General features: G+C 40.3%; 1 protein-coding gene across 11 annotated transcripts in view; it reads right to left on the bottom strand.

Annotated features, from left to right (window-relative positions):
* mllt10 (MLLT10 histone lysine methyltransferase DOT1L cofactor) overlaps positions 1–17,153 on the bottom strand; it is a 52,519-nt gene that overhangs the window by 7,326 nt on the left and 28,040 nt on the right. For all 11 annotated transcript variants that reach the window (XM_056254054.1, XM_056254055.1, XM_056254053.1 and 8 more), the window contains 5 exons: positions 14,512–15,162; positions 9,944–10,116; positions 5,950–6,064; positions 3,713–3,785; positions 1,289–1,461 (listed from right to left, as the gene is read on the bottom strand). In XM_056254054.1, the coding sequence (XP_056110029.1) occupies positions 1,289–1,461; positions 3,713–3,785; positions 5,950–6,064; positions 9,944–10,116; positions 14,512–15,162 (1,185 nt within the window). The remainder of the gene's footprint in view (positions 1–1,288; positions 1,462–3,712; positions 3,786–5,949; positions 6,065–9,943; positions 10,117–14,511; positions 15,163–17,153) is intronic.

Here is a 17,153-nt window from a genome sequence, read left to right on the forward strand (position 1 = left end):
TACCACAAGCACGAAAACTACATCGGCACAAGTGCGGTTCAAGACCTCCAGAAGGAACTACAACGACAGACTTCCGCTCTTTCCCGCATGCTCGTGGAGGATCACACGGCACTGATCAGGGGGGCGGCAAACCCGAGCCAAATGCAAACCAGATGCACTGTCAGTGAAACCGCAGAACTGGTCCCATATCAGCGGCGAACAGAAACACAACCGTCCTAGCGCTTCCTGTGCAGGCATCTCCATGCGTTTGTCAGACTTCCCCCACGTCGTCAGAGGAGCCTCTATCATTACAGAAACAGCTGCTGCTCATTCACACAATCCTGACACCACAAACCGACCTGCCGCTACTGAGAAATTCACTACTACCTCATCACAAAAATTACTTAGCCGATCATGAAACTACACAAGCTACAGACAGGTAATGAAGCTCATAATTACGGTGGCATTAACCAATAAATTAATTACTCACGTTATGGGGACGGATGTAATTACAGGCTTCAAACAGGCATATTATTTGACTGACATGCAGTAAAATACCATTTATGACGTAAGTAATTATTCTTGCTTTAAATAAAATATTGAGTGAAAGCAATAGACCCAAGTTTATCATTATGCACCCTGAGATTAAAAGGGATGAATTAAACTCAATATAACAGCAACAATTTTCATGAGATGAGCCAACTTTCAATGACCATAAATAATAAAGGCTTTTAGTGTGCTAATGAGCAATTAATTTAAAATGCCTTTTGATATCTACTGTAAACCCTCTCAGCTAGACTTGTAAAAATCAATGAATTCCTGTTGTAATATTTTCAATGCAAAAGCCAGTGTGTAGTAAGTGGGTTTCCAGGGTGTTGCTGTTGCTATATGGCATGTTGCTATGCAGTTGTTAAGGTGTTCTGGGTGGTTGTTTACTGCCAAGGTCAAAAGAGTCAACCTGGAAGTCTCTATTACATTTTGTCCCTAATAATGGCTCTGCTTTTTTGTTTTGTTTTTGCTCTTTTTATCATCTGCCAGTTGAAAATCCTAAGTTGTATCACTTAAAAAAATAGCACTTGCCTTCTCAACAAGCCACATAATTTGAGGAACTATTCATGTCTCTGAGGGATGAGTTACGTAAAGTTTAATACTCAAGCTGGTTTAACTGGATCCTATGGCTAAACAACATCCGCAGCAAGACCAACACAGTGACATCAAGACAAGGCCAAACAACTCTGTGCTTGAGTGTTGAGGTTTAGTATTGTACACAGAAGCAACATCATTATAAAAGTGTAAAAAAGCCTCTCACCATCTCCTTGCGGGCCCTGTTGTAGGAGGAACTGCTGTCCTTCGTTCCATTGCCGTTCCAGCAGCTGGTCAATGCTGGTGGCCACAGGGGGCAGCGCATCCGAACCAGAGCCGAGTCCTGAAACCAACGGTCCTGACGAGTCATATCGGATATGAAGCCCACTTAACGGAGACCTAAAATCATATACAAGACGACAAGTGAGATACATATACACAGCTAAATTTGTCTCATTGTGAATTTAAAATGTAAATTCATGTCAGAGCAGGTAAGCTAAGCATCAGTGGTACTAGGGCTGGGCAATATGGCCAAAAATATTAACAAAATATATTTTTTCCATATCATACGATATCGATATTTATCACAAAATTAAATGTACCATTAATGGGGAAGGAAACGCTTTCCACATATTTGTTAGACCTTGAGAATGAATCATGTAAACTTCACAATTAAACTCCATAGAGTAGCTACCTTTTAATTTAGGTCCCCATGAAATCCATTTTACTCTCCCCTAAATTCTCCATTTTATTTTATTTTATTTTTTGGGGACTGGTTTTTGTATGATTTAATACATATTTATATAAACTTTAACAATTTAATCAAGCTTTTAAAATGTAATCAAATGAAAATTCAACAATTAATTTACAATAAAACTTAAAAATTAATTAAAATTTTTATTTTTTGTCAAATACAGAACTGCACAACAGAACTAAAAATGTAAAACATGGATGAATAAATATATTGGTTGTATGATATTCCTTAGAAATTAGAAGTAGATTTTAGTATACAGTAGCAAGAAATTTGTCATAATTTCTTGAAGTTGAACTAAACTTTTCTTTAGGCGGTTTGTTGTGAGGATCTTTCCGTTTTAGTTTCAGGTTCAGTGTGCATTTGACAGTGTTTTTTCTCAAATGAAATGGTGAAAAGCTTGTGAAGTGACTCAAACCAGCTCTGGAGATGAAGTTCATGTGTTCATGTCGTGTTCATATATTGAGAAGGCAGACGCTGAAAACAGTCAGTGCCACGTGTGTGAGTTTGTGTATCAGATGAAACAACGGCGTTCATTCACACAAAGACACGTAGAAATCACTCATTAGCAACATGCACTCACTGGCTGTTGTCACGTTTATTTCTGCCATGTGATAGGCTGTTAAATTAATCCATTGAGTTAAAATGTCCAGAGCTTATCATAGTTATTGATGTAAATTTCATTGCGATCTCGATATGATTTATCGCCCAGCCCTAAGTGGTAGAATTCCAATTGTAAATATAGTAATAGTTTTTGTTTACAAACAGATACTAGACCACTGCTGTATTAACAACACAGCTGAACTCCTTGTCTGGCATCATGCCTTCAGAGGCAGACGCACTGCTCTGTAAAGCCAAACAGAGTTCAAAGCTCGTGCAAGCGAGAGAGCCTGGGCCTGCGTCTCTGACACCATAAATCTCAGTACGCTCTTGTTTGGACATACAGCATTCTGTGTTATTATGAATGCATCCAGCTCTGGGCTCTACATCAGGGATCTCTGGCGAACGTGAATCTATCTCTGGGGTAATTACGACTGGGCTGAGATCCGCACCACAAGGCAATAAATCTCCAGCACAGGACTGTGAATCCATATCATCCTGCATGGCTGCTCCGGTGCGGATCACAGAAAAAGCAGATACATATTTTTGCAGTCAATCTGAAAACAGTGCAGAATGCTTCTGAATGAGATTCATGGACATGTGGGATATATTTAAGGCCCATTCACAAAAAAGAACAAGATGCAGCACAGTGGAAAGCAAAAATGTGTTGTGTGTGAATGTCCCCTTATACTTTAAATACTGAAATTGCTGACAGGCAAAACAGTTTACACACAAAATGACAAGCTAAGATTTTACACTGATATTGAGCTAAATGCATTCCACAAAAAAGATAAAACTGATCTGAAAAGAGTCGATTACAGCATTTGAAAATATTGTTTATATTCATATCCATACATGAAATATACTGAAGCAGCAATGAAAGTACACAAAAAACACTAAATAATCCACTCCTTAAGTAACAGAAGCGATCTAAATGAAACTCGACATACCTTGTCAACCAAAAATATTACATCCTGGAGGCAGTATATTCACTTGAATATTAATCCATTTATATCCTCAGTCACAGGGCAAAAAATGCTATATCTTGGGTTACAGAAAATGAACAGAATGTTTCTTTCTGCGTTCTGAGACATCACTGCCACATCAAACTCTGAAGCTGCTTTAACTGCGATAAGGGCAACAGCTGAGTGTTCAAAATGCCTGCTGTTCGGAAGGTGAGCGCGCAAGGGAGGAAGCGGAGTGAGTGAATGAGTGTGTTCTATGGGGGAAGGGAGGGCGAGCAAAATCTCGGAGCCTGGAGGAGGGGAAGTCTAGCTCAGGAATGTAAATAGGACTTACCGAGGGGAGAGGCTTGTCTTTGGTGAGTTTCCTCTTCTGGAGAAGCCGAGAGCTCCGTCTCCTAGCTCCTGATCTGAAAGGTAAACAGAGAGCAGTCGATAAGGAGCCGGAGTGCAGATGTGGGCACAAGAGAAGCCTGGGAAATGCAGGAACGTCAGGCTCGATCCAAAGTGAGCCTGGTAGACATCAGATCTCCCTCGCAGAAATCCATCTAGGGGCTGCAGAGTGGTCTCTCTGGCGGCTCAGCTTGCACACTGACACCACCGAGTGTGTCACTGAGTCACCTCTCTCTCTCTCTCTCCCCCTCCCTCCGTTCTTCCCCTCACCCCAGCTCTTTCTTTCCCGTGGAGGCTCCCATCGCCCTGCCTGCAGGCCCCATGCCAGACACTGCTTTTCATTTTCTGCAGTGAAAGTAATGAATCACATATGCGCCTCGCCAAGCACAACCCCCTCCCTCCTTTCTCTGTCTCTCTCTCTCTTTTTTTTTCTCCACACCCCCTTCAAATCACAGTTAGCCAATCCCATTTTTCTCTTCCTCCTTGCTTCCTTCCCCCCTTTCCTTTTTCTCAACAGTCTTGTTCTTTTTAACACTTTCCAGCCCACTACCACCTCAAGCACAGGCTGGCTCCAGTGGGGGTGCAGGCACATCAGTGCAAGCCGCCCAAGGTCTGGTGTGACTTATTATGGTGCTGACCCCTTGCCTGACCCTGGATCAGCCCTGGGGCTGCAGTGCAGACTGGACCTGAAAGCACCGGGTATCATTTTACAAAATAAAAAAATAAATAAAAAACACAGAAAGAACAGGGGACTGAACGACAGTGGAAACCTATGAGCAACAGGTGACCAGAATTGAAAGGAAAGAACAAGTACTTTGTTAAAATGTTAACAAGCCTAGTGTTAGTCTCACGGATCCCATGACAAACGTTTAGACTAGTGTTTTTTTTTTTATATTGACCGATGCCAATATTTAGACAACAGGGTGGCTAATGGCTGAAATATACCTGGCATGTATGCAAGATGCAAACAAAACAGTTATTAATTTAAATGTTACATTAGAATACATAATAATAAGATAATATATAATTATGTTTTTGAAAGAAGTGCTCTTATGCTCACCCCAGCTCACCAAGGATGCATTTATTTAATCAAAAGTACAGAAAAAACAGTAATGTAAATATAACTAATTTAAATCTAAAATATATTTTAATATATTTTAAAAGGAAATATATTTATGTGATGGCAAAGCTGAATTTCCAACAGCCATGTTGATTTACTGCTTAAGAAATATTTCTCATTATCATCAACGTTAAAATCAGTTTTTTTAGGAAACCTTTTCCAGGATTCTTTGATAAATAGAAAGTTCAAAAGAACAGCATTTATTTGTAGTAATCTTTTTTAAACAGTATAAATGTCTTTACAATCACTTTTGATCAATTTAATATATCCTTGCTGAATGAAAGTATTAATTTCCCTAAAGAACCCTAACTCCAAATATAAGCTTCAATATATATCAGTATTTAGATGTGCTGCGTTGAGAACAATCACCAGACAAGAGTCGGGCTTGTGCTAAAAGCACGCAAGCTTTCCAGTCTCGAGCGGTGGTCTCTTTAAGGACGGGTGTTCTTCCTCCTATTGTTAGTCAAATGACCCCCTGACCTCTGTTTGAGGAGGAGGGCATGACTGATCCATTATTCCTCAAAGGCTGTGTTCCTCTTTTTCTCCTCTCTCTTGCTTTCAACTGGTCCCACTCCTCACCCCAACCCCCATGACAGGGTCCTGCAAGCCCATTCGCTCATGACTGAGACCCCCAGGGTTTAGGCAGGGTCCAGGGAAAGTGTTGAGTGGCCCAGGATAGAGGGAGGGAGTCTAAGGTATGCCTGCCTCCTAAACCCAGGGCAATCCCCTCTGTGTCATCACTGCGGTCATTGTGCAGATTAATGAAATGTTTGAGTGGTAGCATGCTTCATTTAACAGGTATGCACACTTTCAGCTCTCTGTCCCGGGGAGTTTTGTTCTCTGGCTCTCCCTCTCTCTGCGACCTGAGGAGGTGGGGGGGGGGGGGAATACAGCTGACCACACATTCCACATGCACAGGGGAGTGGAGAAAGAATGGGAGGATGAGGAGAAATGGGAGAAGAGAGCGCAGGAAGCAGGAAGAAAGGATTTGAGAAGGGAATTCTGTGCCAGTGGGAGGTACCAGCTAAAAATCAGTGTGGTTCCCCGTCTGTGTGTCTCACCTGCTGGGGAGCTCTCGGACTGGGCAATCAGTGCAGCCATAGCGGAGTTCGGATTCAGCCTGTTTCCGAACATATGGGATGGCGCCAGGTTAAAGGATCCCGGTAGTGAGTTTGACTAAAGAAGAAAAGCATAAGAAAGAGAGTTAGACTAAAGATGTAAAACCTGTCAAATTCCAAATATTTCGGGTGCCTAAGTGCGTGTCCCTGCATGTGCGTGTTTGAATGTGTGCGTGAGCGTTGGCCAAAGAGCTGGATGATAAAACACCATGTCAGCTGTATTTCCTGTGAGCCAGGAGAATTGGCTGAGCCTGCAACAGCAGATCCACAGCCCTGAACAACATGCAGACCATGTGCTTCTGCAGCTAATTATTTAATCCAATTAAGCTATTTCCCTAATAGTGGTTGGGATTGGTTGCGGTGTTGCTTCTGAGATAGCAGCATATGTTCAACAAACTTGGAGCATGGTGGAAACCACACAAACCTTCACATGACTCGCATTTAAATAACACCTTTGCTGTAAAACAATCTTGTAAATAGCAGAGAATTATTGGGAGGATGAAGAACTATCGAGAACTGAAGAATTATTACATAAAAGAGATGATTACTCATATTTATTCAAATTTACAGACCCTGCTATCAGCAAGGATGCAATAAATGCAAGGATAAAATAAAATATTCTTCAAATCAGCATATTCAAATGATTTCTGAAGGATTATGTGACATTAATGGCTGCTAAAAAAATCAGCTTTACCATCACAGGAATTAATTACATTTAAAAAAAAAAAAAAGCCTGGGTGAGCATAAGAGCATTTTTTTAACAAATCTTACTGACCTCAAACTTTTTAACGGTAGTGTATATATGATGGGGGCGGGGATCAATACAATTATGCACTTCATACAACACATCCTATTTCGCACTGCATATTTTCATAAAATCAATACATTCTTTCCTTTTCCTTTCTTTGCTTTATCTACATCAAGGCCTTATCTGATCCAAACAGGAAATAATGCTTGCTGAAATTACAATGTATTGGATTTCTTGCTGTTATTTTAGAATAATGTCTTTATGTCTAACTTAAGGATTTCTGACCATATCAGACTGAAATACAATTGGTGGAAACCACTCTTGCAAATGGCCAATGAATAGACACCCATACAATGCCAATGTTTAAACCAACCTTGAAAACATGCTTCTTTTATGGCTCTTCAACTAACAACTACAACATGTAAAAATGTGCTTTATGGTTTTGTGCTTTATTTGGACATGGAGTGAAGTCTATCAGGTACTCCAACCCTAAACCTGACATTGAATTTCAACTGCCTTGCCTATTAACATTGTAAAAAAAAAAAAAAAAAAAAAAAAAAAAAATTGCATAGCAATTCTTCTAATATTATTATTAACATTATTATAATAAATATTAATGGTATGGTTCTAAAAAAAAAATAAAAAAAAAAAATAAGGTAATATCCTGCATTCCCCTGGCCCCTCACGGCCCCGCAGGCCCTCCCTATTCCTCAGACTCCTCTTTCAGGCGAGAGGAGGGAGCATGACCAGTATGAAGAGAACCCCTCATCCCACTACACAGCTCTCCGTCCAGCCTGTCAGCCCTCATCCCATCAGCGAGCAGAGCTCAATACGCCCGCACAGGGAAAAGAAGGACAGCCGGATTGTTTGAGGCTTACGGCTCTCAGCGCCATTGTAGAGGTTAACGAATAGTGAGACAGAGGTGGGCCTAGGGGGTGTGTGCTGGGGTCGAAGGTCACCGCTGCCCAGCTTGCAACCACTGATTTTTTTTTTCGTCCAACCATTCTTCCATCCACAAAGGGAGTGTTAGAGATGGAGAAGAAAAACATCTCAGGGACAGTCATGCTGATGGATGATTGTTTGCACTGAATATATGATAAAACACCATGTTATACATCAAATAAAAATGAATTGTATTCCTGACCCCAGACATACTTTTAAAAACATCACCTGTTTACTGATCTGCTAACTATCTAGTAAAGAAAAAAGTACATCATATTAAATCTCTTTATGCCATAAAGCTTAGGACTAATGGATGATATTTGCAAGCGTGCGTTAGAAAGGGCTGGACCGCCGAGAGCCCTGCAGCATTAAGGCCATCAGTGGGTTTACTTCATCTCCTAATGTAAGGCCACCCTGCCTGCAGAGAGGGCAGATCTGCACAAACAAAGCCCTGTTGCCTGGAAACGACCGGTTGCTACAGCAGTGCAAGTCAAGACAAAGATGCTCAGGAGAGCGGCAGAGATGGTGCTCAGTCTCTAGTGCGCTTCCAAAGGGCCTATTTGGAGCAGCACTGGGAGCCTGTAAGAATGACTTTACTTTATTATTGCCATCTAAACACACGCAGGAGTTCGTAAATGAGTGGGAGGGGATTCTGAAGTCGCCGATTCATCCATTCTGTATTTATTAATGATTTAAATATTGTTTCATTAAGAAATTTATACTTTAATTCAGAAAAAGGCATTAAATTGATCAAAAATGACAGTAAATAAATGTATAATGTTACAAAAAAATATATATTAAAAATAAGAAGCACAACTGTTTTTAATATTGATAATATTGTTTCTTGAGCATTTAGAATTAGAATCATTTCTGAAGGATCATGTGACAGAAGATTCAGCTTTGCCATCACAGGAATAAATTACATTAAGATATATTAAAATAGAAACACTTATTACTTTTATTTTAAATGCAGCCCTGATGAGCATAAGAGACTTCTTTCAAAAACATAGAAAAATATCTTTATTTATATATAAATATAATTACTGACTCAAAGCGACATATATAGCAAATATAAAGCCAATTACAGCTCTTTTCTCACAATGTCGTTCTGTTTATTTGACCACACATACTTCTCTGACTACCTAATGCAAACACAATCACATTCATCCGTTAAGACCATATACTTAAGCAGCCTAGTAATAAATACCCTAAATGACTCAAAACACTGTCTTTCAAGAGCTGAAAAATTAGGTCTGAAGTGACAAATTTTACTTCTCCCACTGACATGTTATGTAGACATGCGGCCCTTAGATGGCTTCCTTCTTACTGTTAATATTACTGTCGCAATTACATAAATATTGCATTAGCACAACCTGGGCACTTCAGAACCAAATTCATTTGTTCTGTAGAAAAAGAAAAAAGGGAAAAATCACATCACATGCGAGTTACTTAAAACATAAATAGCTGCACCCAACGTTTACATCTGAGCCTTTTAGGAGTTAATTACTATTTGTGCCATGAATGTGCTTAAACAGCAATTATCTTGATAAAATTGGAGCAAATTAACACAGTACAAAAACTATGAGTAAAATTCTATTTAACTGGTTAATGTTGTGAGAGATAATGCATTACAGATATGTGTGAGCACTGAGCAGAAACTAAGCTGTGCAATTAGCTGTATTACTTTTCTTCGCATGTGTACACTACTGTTCAAAAGTTTACGGTCAGTAAGATTTTCTTTGTTTTCGAAAGTTCTCTCAGGCTGCATTTATTTGATAAAAAATACAGTAAAAACTAATATTGTAAAATAGTATTGCAATTACAACTGTTTTCTATTTGATTATATTTTACAAATGTATTTTTCCTGTGATGGCAAAGCTGAATTTTCAGCATCATTACTCCAGTCTTCAGTGTCACATGATCCTTCAGAAACCATTCTAATATGCTGATTTGCTGCTCCAAAAATATTTCTTATTATCAATGTTGAAAACAGTTGTGTGTGAAGCTTTGTTCTGTGGAAATGATGATTTATATGAATTTTATTACTGTCACTTTTGATCAATTTAATGCATTAGCTGAAAAAAAAAACATTACTGACCTAATGGTTGTGTATTAGTAGCTAAATCCTAAACAAAAACATCTTATGCCGTTTTAATATAGCCTAGGGATGCTGAATCACATGTTTATGCTCAAATCGATTTCTTTTATTCATTCACCCATTTCACCAAAAGCAAACCAAATACTCACATGTGTAGATGAAGTGCTGGTGAACGGGGCGGTCGGGGGTAGTGAGGTGAGAGTGGGCATTGAAGTGACCACAGACTGATGAGCAGGTAACTCGGAATTGGATCCGGACAGAGACCCTCCAAGCACCGTACTGGGCAACGAGCAGGCTACATCACTACTGCTGGGGTACGAACCTGCAAAAAGACAGCAATTACAGTAAATTATATAAGTAAAACAGCACATCTTCAATAATCTCCAAGACAAACATTTTCTTCTAATTCTCAGTCAAACATAACATTGTTTTGTTTATCAGCAGGAGATCTGGCATAGCAACTGGGGGATGTGAAACCAATCAACACAGGTTATGACCTGTAATCTAGTGGTAAAAGCAAAGTTTTAATAGCTGTAAGGGCAACCTCTGTCCTCCAATATACCTTCACTGGTTATCCATCTATCTTTCTCGCTGCCCCTGAGATGAACTTTGTGGACTTTGAATGGCCTGTCTGACCAGGCCCTCATTACAGCAGACATCGAGAGCGAGCACAAAGCATTTCTGAGTCCTCTCAACATGCACTCTGCACCGGCCTCCCGGTGACCCAGAAAACAGTTCCCTGAATCTGACGACTCACTATTTCTTCCGCAAAAATGACTGAGGGCTTTCCAGGCGTGGCCGGAGTGCGGCCCATTCATATTTATGTGCCGGTTCATGACATGCACGCTGTTTGTTGTTGCTGTTGTTTAATTGATTTTTTCCCTCTTTTCTCTCTCCCTCCTCCCCTGCCACCATCTCAAATAAACCCAGCTGATGGCCCAGGCTGACCCATTGGAGGAACGAGAGAGGCCCCCTTGCCACACAAAGGAATGAATGGCTCGCGGCAGTCTACATTCACTGCTGAAACAAGGAAACATTGTTGGGCGGAGAGGTACCACGTGAAGCATTTACAGTACCAAGCTCTGAACTCCACATAGGACATATGCAATATAGAAAGGAAGCTTAGACATCACTGTGTCACGGTATTCCATTTAATCCCAATTCGTTTTACTTTTAGAAGATTTGTGAATACCAACGGCTAACTTGATGCATTAATGATTGGATCAATCTTTAAATCATCGTGTTGATCTGGTAATCTGGTAAATAATTAACATTTCAGAAAAGGTCAACCAACAGAGCATTTGATTAGAGGTTACAAGACATGAGTGACCAAACAAAGCAAGGACAAAGATCCTGTTATCTGGTGCTGATCGAACGAGACCGATCGATCAGGACTTAACATCTTCTCCTGAAACCCCCCCTCTTATCAAATCAGGGGAAGAGGGGAAATTTCAAATTAGATTAGCCAGCATTTCAAGTCAAACCCCTGTCTCCTCTCTCAGCAGAAAATCCATGCGAGTTCAGAGGGAGGTTAATGACGAGGCCCAGAACCTGATAAGGATCCTCTGCACTTTCCTTACGGACGAAGAGAAGAAAGGAGGGACTGATTCGAGGTATTGTTGCACGGCAGTAGAACATATTTAGGCCTTTGACGTGGCAGATGTTTTTAATTTAAATGTGGTATCATGAACAGTAATCGATGTCTTGAAGTGTTTTGCGTTGGGTTACTAGCTTCAAGATATGTTCCATCACATGTGAACAGTCAGTCAGGCTTGATGTTTCTAATGTGTGCCAAAAGAGAGCGATAAGTTAAGGCGCACGGCTGCAGTTAATGCAGCAAATGCATGCATTGCTTGTCAATGTTTACTTGAAAGGTCAGAACAGCTGCACAGTTTCATCCTAGAGTAATAAATCCAGGCTTAAAAGGATAGTTCACCCAAAAATGAAATTCTGTCATTATGTGCATCATGTTGTAATATCACCAAACCTGTGTGACTTTCTTATGTGGAACATAAAAGAAGATGTGATGAAAAATGTCTCTGTGTTGTTTTGTCCATATAATTAAAGCCAATGGGGCTTAAATGACTTTCATTGTATGGATGGACAAAATTGTATTCAGTGTATGGAAAATATGGTTCAAACATTCTCTTTCTTTAAAAGAGGAAAAGAAAGTCATACAGGTACATTGTGACGCATAATACGTTTTAGCATTTAAAAATGCAAGACGCAGGGCAGTGAAAAGAAAAAACAAATACATTTTTTTAATATATTGAACTTATTTTAACTTGTGTGCAACATTTTTAGTTTCACGTTGTATCATGTGCAAGATACAAAGAAATCAAAGAAAAAATATTACAAAGAAGTCCATCTGAAATATATTTACATAAACCCCTCCCCTCCAAAACCATATTCTGTGTGAACAGCCCCTAAAGGATGGAATATGCTACATGACTTTTGTCCTGATCTGCAGTCTGGGGGATTCACATTCACATTTCTGCATAAGTTTTGCTCAGATCAACTTGAAATCCTGGTGATGTGTGAATTTCAGCCGTTTAGTGTATGATGGCCAGTTTTTTCTGTAACCCTATTCTAAGTCGACAAGCGTACAATGCCTAGTGTTTTAAAATCTGTTCAGTTATCAAAAGTTGTGTAGAGTCTTCCAGCCTTAACAGTACATTGTGCTCATTTGTCTCACCCAGCTTTTCCTTCTAATTTCAGATGAAAACCAACAAGAATCATTCCATCCTCTCCAAATAACACCCTATAAAGCCCTACACCCGGCCGGGGCTGAGATGGATGTTTGCATTTAATAATAGCCCCCACTGCTCCCCTGATAAACCAGTCATCCATCCATCCAAAAAAAAAGAGAAAGAGAAAGAGGGCTGGGAGCAATAGAGGGAGGGTGAGACAGATAGATGAGGTGGAGCACTCTGCTGTAGCCCTGCATTAGCAATGGCTAAATATTTACAGTCCAGCCAAAGGCCAGGAACAGGTGAGGGCAGGGACGGGTGGGAGAAAAGCACAAAACAAACAAAAAAATCCTTGAGAGAGGGGACAGGGTGATAGTGAGACGGCACATAGCAGGGAGTGATAGAGAAAAAAAGACACACCAGATTTAAGTTCTAATCAGAAGAAAAGAAACTACAAAAAAGCCGGATGGTTGCCAAGCAACAGTGCAGTGCCACAGATAAGGCCCGTTTAACATTCTAACTGGCATGTGTGCGTGGAGCGCTTATGTCAATGGCTAGATTTAGCAGGTGTGAGCGAGATAGTGCCGGCAAATGAGTGAGAAAGAACGTAGCATGTGCACCAAGATCGCAAGTTCTGGCTCCACATCAGTGAACTGGAAGGCCAGTAGGGGTCAGGGCATTTCTACACACTATCTTGAACCAGTAAGTGATGTCGGCTCACTCTAGATCCCGAGCAAAGACAACGACAGGGAGGAACAAATAAAATTTTAACTAATTGCCTGTTACGGGCTCCTTCCCTCCTCCAGCTCCCTCGGGCTCAACAGGTTAATGTGCATCTCTATGGAGATTCAGCAGCCCACTCTAAGCTCTCAATCAGGTAGGAATGAGGAAGCACTTTAGAGAGCACCTCCATCCACTTTTATCCTAATGAGCTTCAGCACAGACCAAAACAACATCATGCTGGTTCCCAGGCTTCTATTCGAGAAAAGCAGACCTCAAATTGATTTTCTTTTCTTTTTTTTTTAAATAAATAGAGATGTAAAAAACTGCAATTCATGGGAAGATTAAGATGAATTAGAGGAGTTGAACTGACTGGGATATTGAAAAGACCCTCCAACGAGTAATTCCTGAAAAATAATTATCTCAGATCGACCAAAACATGCCAATTTATGATAGCCCATTTTTTATATGCTTTCATTTGTATGGGTCCAAGAAAAAGAAAAGAAAAACAGTAAAGGTAAAAAAACAGAGACAAGAAAAGATGAAGAAAGAATTTTCGAAAAGAACATTAGGAGAGAATATTTGGATTAAAGAGTGTGTAGACACATTAAAAAGAAAAAAATAACTTCAGCAATGGTAGACGTCATTTGTAATATGAAAGGAATAAAAATGAGGCTGTGAATGTGAAAGATAGAAATAAAAAAACAACATGGGCTGAAAAAGATAGACATAACCATGGACCTCAAAGTCAACATGAAACAGGATGGGACTTCAGAAAAAAAATTTCAAAAGCTAAACTTTTGTGTGTTTGTGTTTTAAGATCATCAGAATTTTTATACAGTGCAGAGAGACTGGGTACACATGGTTGCCACGTTGAGATGATTAAGTAAAACACTAGGAAGAAAGAATAAGTATCCATTTAAGAGAAAGCTTTGAATGAGGGATCTTAACTCTTGACATCTGGCAACCCAAAGCATGAAAGCTAGAGGTTTGTTTCCAATGCAAGATAACGGAAATGTCAAAAAATAAAAAATAAAAGGATAAATAACCAATGTGCCAATGTCAAAGACGATTATGTGTAAACAAGAACAGCAGAAATCTTGATCATGATTTAAATGATTAATCGTATAGCCCTATTGTTATGCACTGTATTGCTATCATCCACAACATCAAAATAATTCTTCCTTACTAGCGAGAATTTGTGCACATTTGAACAATTCACAATAAACAGGATCAATTTTAGTTTCATGCTGAATTTAAGCAAACTTTAAACAAATGAAATGCATCTTATGGCTCTCTCTGCTCACCTGGTCCAGCAGGTGGGGAACTGACAGTCATACCCTGTAAGTTTCCATTCCTGAGGAGGGATGGGGACTTCTGAATCCCCAAACTGCTGCTACCAGCACCCACCGCTCCCACACCTCCAGTACTGCTAACGGTGCTCCCGCGGCAGGACATGGTGGTCATGGAGGATGGCGAAGGGGAGGTGGATGAGGGCATTGTGGATCCGTGCTCTCCAGTATCAGTGGTTTTACTGTCCTGGGTGGTAAAGCACGGTCCATACCGGTTCCTCCAGTTCCCTCTCTTCTTCTTCTTCACTCCATCCTCACCTGTAGATGAAGATGATGTCGCAGAGGAAGAGGACGAGGAGGGCTGGGGTCGTTTGTAGCCGGCAGAGGCCAGGCCGCCCAGCTCTCCAGCAGGGTGACAGTTTTCATAATGCTTGCTGGAGCTTTGGGGGAGGGACATCACGCTGAAGGTGTTGAGAGCCACCATGCCTTCAGAGGCTCCGCTTTCTGCACCACCCTTCACATGGCAACGGCCAAAGGATGGAGGCGTGTACGAGTCGCCGGCCCTCAGGCTGGGATCAGAGAAGCTGAGGAAATCAGATGTGGGTTGAACCACAGACCCACTAGTGGCTGATTTACTACTGCTGCTGCTGCTGCCTAATAAAAGACCTGAGAGAGAAAAAGGAAGAGATAGAGATAAAAGTGCACCTTAATGTCACAATCATATTAACAGACAATCAGCATAAACCAAAAGAGAGGTGTGGCATGTGGTCATAAAAATACCTTTTTACAGCATCAATTTTTAAGTACACAGAAACACAGCATAGCTGGACGCCAAACGTGACAACAGCACTACAATCATCTTTACTAAGAGCTTGTAATATTTTATAAATCATTTTCAATTCTGTGCATAATAGTTTAGCAACTTTTGCCACATTATACACTACCATTTAACTCTTACCTCGCCATTGGCGAAATTTTCTGTCATTTATGAAACTACGCTTCACCGCCATTGACGGAATTTGACGGCTTTCCGTGTTTTCAGTTATACTGTATGGGAGCGCTATTACACATCTTCAGAAAGAGTACAGAATCAAAACACAGGCGAAAAAGAAGCAGAAACAAGTGAAAGCATATGTAAGCAGATGCATATGTAAAATAATGGCAACTTTTTTCAAAAATGCTGGCAGCGAAAGAGTTAAAAGGGTTGGTAAGATTTAAAAAGAAAAATCTTACTGACTCCAACTATATTAGTTGTCCGAAATGAATACCAAAAAAAAAAAAAACTCTGAAATGTTGAATAGGCAGGAGGATCAATGACCTGATGCTTAATTTTTCCTCCTGATCTGGCATACAAAAATAAAACTTAAAACACAATGACTTAACTTTACCTCTTAGGTGAGAATGTTTTAGTTTCAAACTCAAAATTCTTCTTGATAATTCTAAAAAAAAAGTATTTGAGAATATTTTTGAAAACTATTTTCTGAAGAAATCAGGAAATTTCATAATCTGGTGGACCAGTCATACTCGCAGGAAGCCAAACAATCAGGTACTAGGCAGGCCAAAATGGTGACCCAGATCTAGGTGTTCATTCAGACCCTCGCCTCAGGCAAGCACTCGTCCTTTAACCAAAGCCAGAGAAACAACTCTGACGTGTATGTTTTCACAGCTGTGGCAAGAGGCTGCAGAGACTTTACTTCCCAATTTTACTGTGCAGTCTATCCCCCAAACATTTAAACACACACAGATAGATGAAGTAATATCACAAAAAAATCTGCCATGACAAATAGATAACTAGCTACATTTTGTAATTGTTCCAAAAACACATTCAGGAATTTTGCTGTATCTTATCGCCGGATCCTTGATTAAGCACCGCTATCCATTTACTGCCTGAAGATGAGCAAAATCTGTCTGAAAAGAGAGCCAACTTAACTTAAAATCTTAAATCCTACCTAAAAGAATATTACTTTTTATCTGCCGTTCTTATATCAACAACAACAACAAGATTCACATAAGCGGCAATATACAAAACTTTACATTTTACTACAGCTCTCTGTTATTGTCAAACACAAAGGACTCAATTTAATAAAAGATTGCTGATATTGTAATCTCTCATATACTTGGGATATTACATCAGGGTGGCTGAACAGGACAGTTGTGTGGGCTGGGTCTGTGTCAGGTGTTGTCACAACAGCCCAGAGAATATGACACTCTCAGCCAGAAGATTAGACTCTATAGTTAATCTCCAACATCTTTTGATCTCATTGCGCTCTGCTGAGAAAACACTGCATTGTTTCTTCTTCCAGGTTCCTTGAAGTTTGCGCGTAACTCCAGCAAGGAGGCCCCTGCAGCACTTTGACACATTAATGATTAGTCTGAATTTTCCAGACGTGACCTCTGCTTCAATCCCTCCATCACGGCATGATAGCAGAAAGGAAGGGAACATGCTTCTCCTCTGACTCCCAAACCTCCCTCATAACACGCATAAACACACACACACACAGACGCCACCCACAGCACTGCCAGTTCAGAAAGACTCGCCGCACCACATTACAGCGGCAGCCAGCCAGACGACAGCCTTATCGCACACACATGCCAAGCTTACGGCTTCTGGCTTCCATCCAGCTCTGTCACAACAGACTCACTCAAAATGTCACGCA

This window comes from Rhinichthys klamathensis, unplaced genomic scaffold (assembly GCF_029890125.1).
Source record: "Rhinichthys klamathensis goyatoka isolate OS25496 unplaced genomic scaffold, OSU_Roscu_1.1 h1tg000110l_1, whole genome shotgun sequence".
Classification (NCBI taxonomy): Eukaryota; Metazoa; Chordata; class Actinopteri; order Cypriniformes; family Leuciscidae; genus Rhinichthys; species Rhinichthys klamathensis.